This window comes from Lepidochelys olivacea (genome assembly GCF_965140295.1).
Source record: "Lepidochelys olivacea isolate rLepOli2 genome assembly, chromosome: 13".
Lineage (NCBI taxonomy): Eukaryota > Metazoa > Chordata > Testudines > Cheloniidae > Lepidochelys > Lepidochelys olivacea.
This window is the reverse complement of record NC_140423.1, coordinates 37,573,316-37,584,249: the sequence shown is the minus strand read 5'-3', so window position 1 is coordinate 37,584,249 and position 10,934 is coordinate 37,573,316. Positions and strand designations below refer to the sequence as shown.

At 62.9% G+C, this 10,934-nt stretch overlaps 1 protein-coding gene across 2 annotated transcripts; it reads right to left on the bottom strand.

Annotated features, from left to right (window-relative positions):
• Nucleotides 1–263: 263 nt before the first annotated feature.
• On the bottom strand, nt 264–10,934 carry NFATC4 (nuclear factor of activated T cells 4). 2 transcript variants are annotated; one of them, XM_084645867.1, is made up of 10 exons: nt 10,674–10,934; nt 7,660–8,590; nt 6,586–6,748; nt 4,673–4,872; nt 3,740–3,912; nt 3,218–3,358; nt 2,884–2,939; nt 2,482–2,608; nt 1,629–2,174; nt 264–1,162 (listed from the first exon to the last, which is right to left on the bottom strand). In XM_084645867.1, the coding sequence occupies exons 1-10, from the start codon at nt 10,768–10,770 to the stop codon at nt 1,095–1,097; spliced, it is 2,502 nt and encodes an 833-aa protein (XP_084501993.1). In that variant the 5' UTR covers nt 10,771–10,934; the 3' UTR covers nt 264–1,094. The 2 variants fall into 2 exon arrangements, with proteins under 2 accessions (XP_084501993.1, XP_084501992.1); XM_084645866.1 differs by lacking the exon at nt 10,674–10,934 and having other exon boundaries at nt 7,660–9,637.

Genomic DNA, 10,934 nt, shown 5'->3' with positions numbered 1-10,934 from the left:
TATAAGGGGCACTGGGGGGCAGCAGAGGGTGGGGGCGGGGAAGGGGCGGCTGTACTGTATAAGGGGCACTAGGGGGCAGCAGAGGGTGGGGGCGGGGAAGGGGCGGCTGTACTGTATAATGGCCACTAGGGGCAGTATTGTCACCCCACTCCACCTTCCATCCCCCTTCCCCCCTTTCCCTCTCCCTCCCATCCCCACTTGCCCAGCCTGTGCCTTTACTCCCGCCCCCCCCGAATCAGACACGCTTTTATTGTATTGAGCTGTTGTTTTTTTAATCAATTCATTTCATTACAAAACAAACCAAGATTCAAAGAAAAGGAGAAAAAATAAATGGTATAAAACTGGATATTATCACAGATACCCCTCTCCCCGTGCCCCCCAACAATACCACTGTAGTCATTAATGCCTTCCTGTCCCCATGGGGTGAGGGAGGGAAATTTAGGGAAGGGGCTTCCATGTGACACCATGGGGTGGAACCTCCTCCCCCACTCTATTGGAGAGTTACTTTACCCCATGGGGTGTGTGTGTGTGTTTCGTATACCCTGCAAAATCTGATGGCTCAAACTCCCCCCCACTTCCCCACCATTAGCTACATCTGCCCCCCACCCCCATTGCTGAATTGATGGGGCTGGGCTCACACAGAGGGGATAGGAATATCCCCTTCCCCTGGTTGGGTATTTTTGCCTGATAGGAAAATAGCTCCAGGAGGGAGGCGGAGAACGGGGGTGTTAGAGGCCAGGGGCCCCCTCACCCTGCATCTGGCATATGTTGTGAAGCCCAGATGGTAGGGGCATTTGGGGGAGGAGATCAGGGGGTAGGAGTGGGGACTTCAGAGTCATCCTTCCTGGATGTAGAAAGAAAGAGAACTAGGACAGGCGGTCAGAGAGCTAGGATGGATGGACGGAGCTGTGATCGACAGAGAGCTTGGACAGACGGACAGAGAACTTGGATGGATGGATGATTGGAGGTGTGACTGATGGACATAGAGCTTGGACAGACAGACGGACGGACAGAGAGTTTGGACAGATGGATGAACAGAAATGAGATGGACAGAGCTTGGATAGGCCAGGAAGGACCCAGGAGCAGCCAGGGTCTCAGCTCCCTCTGCCCTCACAGAGCGGCTCCGGGAAGTCACTCAGGTCCCGGCCAATGATCTCGGTCACTAGGAGAAAAGAGAGGGGAAACCAGAGTGAGGGCCAGACAGACCCTGAGCCAGACAGACCCTCGCCCTGGGGCTGGATCAGAGCCAGTGCACCCTGGAGGGGAAAGGCCCCGTGTCCCATTCCCTAGCCCATGAGCCAGGCTGTCCCTCGCCCTGGGGTAGGATCGGGGCCAGCGCCCCATAGAGGGGAAAGACCCTGATTCCCATTCTACATCCTGTGATCAAGCCAGGGGAGGGATAGCTCAGTGGTTTGAGCATTGGCCTGCTAAACCCGGGGTTGTGAGTTCAATCGTTGAGGGGGCCATTTGGGATCAGGGCAAAAATTGGGGATTTGTCCTGCTCTGAGCAGGGGGTTGGACTAGATGACCTCCTGAGGTCCCTTCCAACCCTGGTATTCTATGATTCAGTCCCCTGCTTTAGAGCCGGGTGGGAGCCAGCGCCCCCTAGAGGGGAAAAGTCCCATTACCTTCCTCCAGCGTGATCCCCTGGACAGGCAGGCTGTCACGGAAAGCCGCCCGGTATCCGCTGCCCCTGGGTTTCTCCACCTCCTCAGTCTCCCCCGACTCTGGATCCCCCCAGTTGGGGGGCCCGGCTCCCTCTGACAGTGGTGGGGGGGTGAGCTGGGCAGAGGCTTGGAAGTGTGGGGGCCGGTAGCCCAACGGATGGAAGTGGGAGGGCACCGTCAGCCCAGCCCCCCCATACTGCTCCGTGTGTGGGTAGTGGTTGGAGGGATCAGTGGCCAGGCAGCGGTGATAAGGGGGTGTCAAAGGAAGCAGTGGGGGCCCATCAGGGTATGGGGAGGGGCTCCCAAAGGCCGCAGGGGAGGGAGAGTAGCCAGCCCTGTAGGGGGAGTCATCAGGGTAGCAGGGGAAGTGAGGGCGACTGGGAGAAATGTCCATGTCCCCAGGGCCCTCGGGGGGATAGGGGGGACTGCAAGGGGGCACCGGGGAGGAGGGGCCAGGGGGGAAGCTGCGGAGTGGGGAGGAGGGGGGTGGCTCCTCCTTGAAGATCACTGTGGGGACGGGGGGGAGGGAAAGAGGGAGGGAGAGAGAGAGAGAGAGAGAGAGTCAGAGACTGCGGGGGGAGGGAACTGCCCCAAATCCTTCCCATCAAACAGCATCCCTCCCCTCTTCTCCTGCTCTCTCCCTCCCGCTCCTTGTCTATTTGCCATCTTTGCCCCTCCCCCCTCCCCCCACTAACCATGAGGCCAGGTGGGAATCACGCCCCCAATCGCTGCCTCCCCAACCTCTTCTCCTTCCTCCTCCCCCATCTCGTGCCCCTCTCCCCATTTACACGACTCCTCCCCCCACCCCACTCACCAGGCAGGTATTTAAAGGTCTGCGTTGGGCTCCGTTTCCGCCGCCCATTGGAGACGTAGAAATAGACTTGGACAGGCCGGGCCACCTGTGGGTTGCTGTATTCTGGGACTGTGAGGGTCAGCGTGGTCTGGAGGGGGGGGGGGAGAGGGAATTCGGGTGAGGGGGAGCATCAAAATTCCCTCATCCTGGGTGGGGCTGGAATTTGCAATCTGTTCCAGGAATCCAGATCCAGGGTCGATCCACTCCTGGATTTACTGCACCCCCACTCCACTCCCCCAGGGTCGATCCACTCCAGGATTTCCCCCATTCCCCACCCCGCTTCCACATGGGTGATCAGCTCCAGGACTTCCCCTGTCCCCCACCCTGTTCCCCCAGGGTGGATCCCCTCTGGGATTTTCTCACCTCGTTGCTCTTGAGCCGGTTGATACAGGCCTCCTCCTCCCATTGGAGCTTCCCATCTGAAAGGAGAGAGGTTATTGGAGAAGAGGCCATGGAGGAGTGGAGCAAGGGGGAAGGGAGGGGGGTAGGGAAGGTCCTGGGGGGATCTCTCCAAGTGCAGGGAGCGGAGGCATTGTAGGTCCAAGCGTCTCCTGGGCATAAGGGTGCACAGAAGGGACGGTGGAGAAGAGGGGATTGGGAGGGTACCAGTGGGGTGGGGGGAGGAATTGTGGCTCCCAGGGGGCTTCCCAAGTGCAGGGGGCAGGGAGGAGATGGTGGGGGTGGGGCTCACACTTACCGGGACCCCTCTCAATGAAGACGACCTTGGAGTCGGGCAGGAAGTTGGCGCCAGATAGCACCATCTCCTCGCCCCCACGCCCCGACCCCGTGCTGAGGCTGCATCTCTCCACCAGGGGGAGCTCCTGCGCCGAGCGCTGGGCTGGGGGCAGCAGAGGGTCAATGGTGAGTGCCCAGCCCCACGGACAGACACCCCCCACCCCACCCCGTGACCTCTAGTGGGGCCTGTAGTGGGCATGGACCGCATAGTCCTAGTTCGACCCACCACAGCCCCCAGCGGGGCCCATAGGTGGCACCAACCAATTGCCCGGGGCTGACCCACCATGGCCCCCAGTGGGGCCCATAGGTGGCACCAACCCCATAGCCCTGGGCTGACCCACCACGGCCCCCAGTGGGGCCCATAGGTGGCACCAACCCCATAGCCCTGGGCTGACCCACCACAGCCCCCAGTGGGGCCCATAGGCGGCACCAACCCCATAGCCCTGGGCTAGCCCACAGCACCCCTTGGCACCTGGGCACTCACAGCACTCGATGGGCACAGAGGCAGCTTGGATGGAGACGACTTTCCCATTGCCCTGGGGGACGTGGACCCTGAACACGAGCCGGACCCGGGTGTTCTTGCGCCCTATATCGGTCTCGCCCTTCCGCAGCTCGATGTCCGAGTTCCGCAGCTTCAGGATCCCCGCGCAATCAATGCTGGGGAAGGGAGGCAGGGTTAGGGGGCCCCCTGGAGTGTGGGGGGCAGGTCAGACCCTGGAATGGGGCCCTTGGTACCACTTCAGCCCCCGCCCTTGGGTCTGGAAAACCTAGAACCGGGTCCCTGTGTTGTTTGGATTGGACTCTGGGGTGCAGGTCAACCAGGAGAGGGAGAAAACCCAGAGCTGGATCCCAGAGCTCCCTGGATTGGCCTCTGGGGTGCAGCTGCTGGATTCCCCACCCCACCCCCTGCCTCCCAGGACTGGACTCTGGGCCATAGCCTCTGGGGAAGGGAAAGACCTGGAAGTGGATCTCTGTGCCCATCCGAATGGGTTCTGCTGTGTAGCCCCTGTGGAGATAGGAAGATTGGGAGCAGGATCCCTTTATACCCTGGAATGATCTCTGGAGGCACCTCCCACGCCCTGGAGGACGAGAAGACCTGGGCCTGGATCTCTGCATCCCCTGGATTAGACTTTGGGATGCTGCCTCCCCTGGGAATGAGGGGAAGATCTCGAACCAGATCCCCTGCGTTCCTGCAGTGGACTCCTGGTCCAATCTTCCTGGGGCAGGGTGGGGTGGGGGACACCAGAATTGGACTCCTTTGCCTTGGCATGGATTCTGGGTGGAGTCTAGAAGTGGCACTGCCCTGGGATGGGGAAAAAAATCCAGAAGCGGATCTCTGCTCCTTGTGGAATGGGCTCTGGGTGGCACCACCCTGGGATGGGGAGAAAATCTTGAAGCAGCTCCCCAGGGAACTCACTTGGCCGCCATGTTGTTCTCGGGCAGCAGGGACATCTCCAGCACCTTGGTGCTGCTGAGGATGGTCTCGTAGCTGGCGGTGGCCACCATCTTGCCGGTGATGCGGTGCACCTGGTAGAAGGCATGAGGCCGCAGGTTGCGCTCATCGGCTGTGCCGATGAACATCTGCAGGGTCAGTGGCTTCTCGTCATAGCCCAGGAGCTTGCCAGGAGGGAGGGGGAGAAGGGGAAGGACAGTCAGGAATCAGGGGCCCGATCTGCTCAGCCTGTGATCCACCAGCCAGGATTTCCCAAGGAGAAGTATGGGAGGGTGACATGAAAATCCTGGCCTGGATCCGTCCATGCAGAATAGAGAGGGGGGCTGGGGAAACCTGGACTGGATTAACCCCCCAGGGAATGGGGAGAGAGGGTGGGGGAAACACACACCAGGTGCCCCCTCCATGGGGAATAGGGAAGGAGTCTGGGGGAACCCAGACCGGATTCCTTTTGCTGTCGAGACAGGGATTTGGCTTTCCTGCCAAGGACCATGCCTGGACTGGATCCCAGGCAAATGCCCCCACCCCATGACTCAGTTTCCCACCCCTGAGGGAGCTTGGGTTCTCTCAGAGCCCCATCGTGTGCCTCGTCCCCCCCACAGCTCTCGGAGTCTGGACACCAGCCCAGCCAGGGTGGGGCGACGCCAGCGGTTTGGTGGTCTCCCCCAGGGCGGGCCCAGCTGTTTCCAATCAGCAGACGGGATGCACAGCTGGACTCGATTTGGGTTGGAACAGAAACAAGGGGGGAAAATCCTTTCCCCCCCAGACCTGGGTGAAATGGAATGTTCGGTGGGGGGGGAAGGACTCATGGGGCAAGCTCCCCTGCACGAGTCCGAGATGGGAGGTGCTAACTGGGGTGAGGTTCCAGGATACAGGGGATCTCCCTTGCCTCCAGCCCCCAACACCCCCTCCACTCCCCTACCACCCTACCTCCTTCAGCCCCCACCCCTAAAGCCCCCCCACAAAACCACTCCCCTCCCCCCAACACCCCCTCCACTCCCCTACCACCCTACCTCCTCCAGCCCCCACCCCTAAAGCCCCCCCACAAAACCACTCCCCTCCAACTTCTTCAAACCCCAGAGCCCCTCCTCTAAAAACCCTTCCCTTCCATCCCCAGAGCCGCTCCCCCACACGCCCCCACCCTCAACCCCTCCATCCTCCCCAACCCCTCCCCCACACTCTGTTTCTCTTTTGCATACTCTGCCTTTCACAAATTAAGACTGATCTTTGTGGGTGTAGGTGTGGGTGTGCGCGCACACCTGCTGCCCCCTGCTGGAAGGGCTGAGCCCTGCAGGGTGTGAGTGTGTGTCTGTGTACCCACACACGCATGCGCGGCCTGTCCCTGGTCTGGAGCGTGGGAAAGGGCACCCTTGCATGTGCACTCCCACCCCACCCCCGCAGCTCCAGCCGGCAGGCTCGGGGGGAGGGCGGCCTGCAATGAGAGGGGGATGTGACCCCCTCCAGCCCTCCCCGCCCCTGCAGATCCACTGTCACACAGAGCCCCTCACAAGCAGGCCGGTCTGGTGGGACCCAGCCGGAGCAGAGCCAGGACAGTGAAGGAGCGGAGCAGAAGGAAACGAAAAGGCGAAAGGCGCAGAGCAAGCGGAGAAGGGTGCTAGCGGCCGAGGAGGCCGCTGTCCCCACCCATCCTGTCTCTGTCACCCCCATCCTGCTCCCCCCATCCCTGGGACCCACCTGCCATGGAACCCATTGCTCCGTAACCACCCACGCCACCATCCATAGTCATGAGAAACTTGGGGTCCCAGCTTGGGGGATCCAATCCCTGTCACCCCCCACCCCAGCCCAGGGGCCACTGGGGACGCCTGGAGATGGGGCTAATGGGGTGAAATCCAGGGATGCCTCCAAGGAAGCTCAGGTACCTTCACCACAGGGTGACCTCCTGGGGCGGCCTTCACGGCACCCCGGCTGCCCTCGGTCTCGTAATGGGCCCGGTGGTGGGTCCGGGGCTGGACTTCGATCTTCAGCTCGTATTGTTCATACTGGCTGGGCAGGGGCCAGTCTAAGGGAGGCAGAGCGGATGACCTAGGGCAGAGAAGAAGACAGGTGTCCTGGATGGCACCTTGGCCTCTAGGAGGCGCCGTGCTGCAGGAAGTGTGTGTGGTGGGGGGCTCAGCAGGGGGCCTCTGCCCTGGCCATCAGTGCTGGCACTAGGGGGCGCTGTGCCACAGAGAATAGGGGTTGGGGCTCCCCCCCATTAAGTGCTGGCCCCAGTGCTGCAGGGGCTCAATAAGGGGGTGCGCTCCCCTCACTGTCAATGCTGGCCCCAATGCAGCGCTAGGGGGTGCCGTGTTGCTAGGGGTGGGGCAGGGGACATTGCACTGCAAAGAATAGGGTTGGGGACTCAGTAGGGGGCACCCTCCTCTCACTGCCAGGGCGAGGGGGCGGGCTGTGTTGTAGGGGCGGGGGGTAGGTCTAGGGTGGCTCAGCAGGGGACATTGTGCTGCAGGGAATGAGGCCGGGGGCTCCGTAGCGGGCGCTCTCCCCTCCCCGCACAGTGCGAGGGGGTGCTATGCCACAGGGGCTCCCTAGGGGGCGCTCCCTACGCAGCCCAGGCTGCAGCATCCTGGGGTTTACCTTAAGAGGGAAGGTGCGGTGCCGCCAGGAGCCGTGTTTACGGCAGCTGCCACCGGGCGTGCTGAGCCGGGCTCTGGGATCTATAACAGGAGACATGGGCCCGTCTGCCGCGGGGCCAGCTTGACAGCTTGTTATTATACAATGGAACCGCTGCCAGCCGCAGCTGCAGCCCAGGGAGCAGCTGGCAAAATGGGACTGGCTGGCGCAGCGGGGTGGGGAATGGGGCCTTTCCCCTGTAGGGGGCGCCGGCTGGGATCCTGCCTGAGGGTGGGGACTGGCTGGGGCAGGCGAGTGGGGCCTTTCTCCTCTAGGGGGCACTGGCCGCACTGCAGTGGGCGGGGTCCTTTAGTAGCTGGTACCTGAAGATGGGGCTGTGGCCCCCGATCCTGGCCTTGGACCAGCCCAGTGGGGAGGGCACGGCCAGATAGTCCATCCCTTCCTTGCGGGCCGCCCCAAACCCCCCGTCGTCACCATTGCAGCATCCCTCCTCCTTCCGCGTCAGCGCCACCGTCTGCTCAGTGGAGGTCTTGCGGGCCTTCTGCGGGATGCTCTCAGCTGGGGGGTGCTGCCCAGTAGCCTCGTAGGGCGGCCCCTCCCCACCTGCCCCCTCTGCCCCCTCCCCGCCCCCCTCGTCGCCCAGGCTGCCGCGGCGGGAGAGGCAGGGCGAGGCCGAGGAGTGGGTCTCCGAGCTGGAGTAGCGCCGCTTGCCGCAGGGCGAGGCCGGGCGGGGTGCCAGGGCCACCCAGCCATCCTCAGCCCCCCGCCCGGCAGGGTACAGGCCCCAGGGCTCCTCCAGCCCGGCCCAGGGCTTGGGCGAGCCACAGGGGGAGCTGAGGGCAAAGCGGGCAGCAGCTTCGTTCAGCTCCCGCTCCACGTCGTCACCGCCTGCCCCGTCATCGTCCGAGAAGAAGCTCCAGGGGGAGGCGCTGCCACTGCTGGCGGGGCTGGGGGTGAAGAAGCCGGAGGCCGGTGGGGCCTCCCGGTAGCTGCCGTGGGCTTCCAGGGGCAGGTAGTCGCGTGGGGAGCAGTCCCACTCGGCGCTGGGCGAAATGGTGGTGATCTGGATGCTGGGGCACTCCAGGACGCGGGCGTCAGCCCCCAGGCGCACCCACCGCGCCGGCTGGCTCTCGAAGGTGTCATCCCGTGCCGGGCGGGGCGGGGGGGAGTGCATGCCGGCCCGGGGGCCCCCGACCAGGCGGGGCGGGCAGGGGATGCCCAGGGGGGAGGCATAGGCCGGTGGGTCACCCAAGGCCAGGGTGCAACACGGAGGGAGGTCTTCAGCATCAAGGTCTGTGGGGGGAGAGAGGAGGAGAGATGGACAGGGATGGTGGCAGGGCTCCTCCTGTCCACCAGGGGGCAGCAGACACACACACAGCAGGGCTAATCCTCTCCACCAGGGGGCAGCAGACACACACACAGCAGGGCTCATCCTCTCCACCAGGGGGCAGCAGGGACACGCAAACAGCAGGGCTCATCCTCTCCACCAGGGGGCAGCAGGGACGCGCACAAAGCAGGGCTCATCCTCTCCACCAGGGGGGCAGCAGACACACACACAGCAGGGCTCATCCTCTCCACCAGGGGGCAGCAGACACACACACACAGCAGGGCTCATCCTCTCCACCAGGGGGGCAGCAGGGACGCGCAAACAGCAGGGCTCATCCTCTCCACCAGGGGGGCAGCAGGGACGCACACACGGCAGGGCTCATCCTCTCCACCAGGGGGGCAGCAGGGACACACACACAGCAGGGCTCATCCTCTCCACCAGGAGGCAGCAGGGACACACACACAGCAGTAGTAAATTGTTCTCTCTCTCTCTAACACACCCACACAAACCAGCAGTAGTAGGCTGGGGTCTGTCTCTCTCTCTCTCTCCAGTAGAGGGCAGCAGCAACATAGTTTATCACACCACAAAAGCCCTAGCGCAGCGGCAGTGACCCCTGTTCCCCCCTTGACAAGGCTGCACCCTGGAGGACGCCAGGTTCCCGTCCGGCCCAGGGCCGTGGCATTTCCATGGGGCCCCAGACAAGAGGGCCAGGAATCTTGCGGGCAGAAACGTCTGTGCTGAAAACCACCGGCAGGAAAGCCGCCTTCCCACGAAAACACAAAGAGTTGGAGAGACACAAAGCAACGTGATCTCAACCCAATTGCCAGCTCCGACACACACCTGCTTCTCATTTAAGGCCCCATCTCTGCCCCTTTCCTCGGGTGGGCCCTTGGCCGGGGGAGGGGTTCTGGGGCTGTGATGTCAGACACCTTCGCCCCAGCCATGTGTCCAGCAACACGGGAACCCCAAGAGCCCTGAGGCTGGGCTGCCTGGGACCTCCCCTGCACCCACAGCGCCCCCTGCTGGGGCTGGAGTAGCTAGGAGCTCCCCCGCAAAGCCAGCCCTCCTGCCCCACTCCCCACAGCGCCCCCTGCTGGGGCTGGAGTAGCTAGGAGCTCCCCCCCAAAGCCAGCCCTCCTGCCCCGCTCCCCACAGTGCCCCCTGCTGGGACTGGAGTAGCCAGGAGCCCCTCCCACTCCTCACATCACCCCCTGCTGGAAGGGGCTGGGGTCAGGGGGCTGCAGACCCCCCCCCAATGATCGGGGTCTGGAAACTTGATAAACTGGGCACCAGCTCTGGGACCTGAGACTCTCCCCCACCCTGTGGAGTGGGGCAGCCTGGCCTGGGATGGGAGGGGGCCGACACATGAACCCAATTAAAGGCGCACTCGCCTCCACTGGCAAGGCCTGGGTCGCCATGGGAACGTGGGGCACAGGGCCAGGAATGGGGGCGGGGGGAGTACGAGTCTGAGGGCGCTAGTTAAAACTGTGTGTCAGACAGACGGATGGCGGGGCAGGACACACAGACAGACCACCATGTTCCTCACAGCCTGGGGGGATCTGTGTGTGTGTATGTTGCAGGACAGGGTTGGAGAGCATGGGACCTGATGGACAGACACCCGAGGGAATTCTCTTCCCACCCCCCATGGCTGGGCTGTTCCGGGGCTGCGAGCTTCCCCAGAGCAGTGCCCCAGCTGGATGGGACGTGCATGGGGGGGGGGGTACTCTGGGGCTGCAAGCTTCCCCAGAGCAGTGCCCTGGCAGAACGGTCCGGGGCTGGGGCCGGCAGAGAGGCCACCCGTAGCCCTTGCCAGGCTCTTAGCATCCATCCCAGGGAGCTGCTCTTCCCATAACGTGAGAAACCAGAAGGGGTGTGTGTGTGTGTGTGTGTGTGTAAACCGAGCCCCCCCTCCCCCTCATCCTTAATAGGACAAAACTTTCCATGCTCTTCCAGCCAGGGAAGAGCAGAAATCCTGCTGGCCCTTTAATACTCTCTCCCAGCCCACGCTGGCCCTTTAAGAGCAGCCCCCCCAAACCCCACATCCCTCACCTTCCAGAGACACCCCCATTCCCGGGGGGTCCTTCTCCTCTTCTCCAAAGATCAGCTTGAATTCCAGATCCTCATCTTCGCAGCTGGCCGCCCCCATGGGAGAGGCTGGGTCGACTGGGGGGAGGGGAGCGTCCCCCAATAGGGTGGGATATATGGGAGGTCCTAGGGGGCGCCCCAATAAACCTTCACCCCCTTATTCCACCGGGGGGGCAAGATCTTCCTTCTCTCCCTCCTTCCCTCGCCTCAATTTTCGACCTTTAT

Bases quoted from the DNA above. Each gene is read 5' to 3' on its own strand.
- NFATC4 (XM_084645866.1), bottom strand. From the start codon at position 8,729: ATGAGCCCTGCTGTGTGTGTGTCTGCTGCCCCCTGGTGGAGAGGATTA. The intron at 4,873-6,585 runs GTACCTGAGCTT...CCTCCTGGCAAG, and splicing joins GAGGTCACCCTGTGGTGAAG to CTCCTGGGCTATGACGAGAA. The intron at 2,175-2,481 runs GTGAGTGGGGTG...CCGTCCCCACAG, and splicing joins GACCTTTAAATACCTGCCTG to TGATCTTCAAGGAGGAGCCA.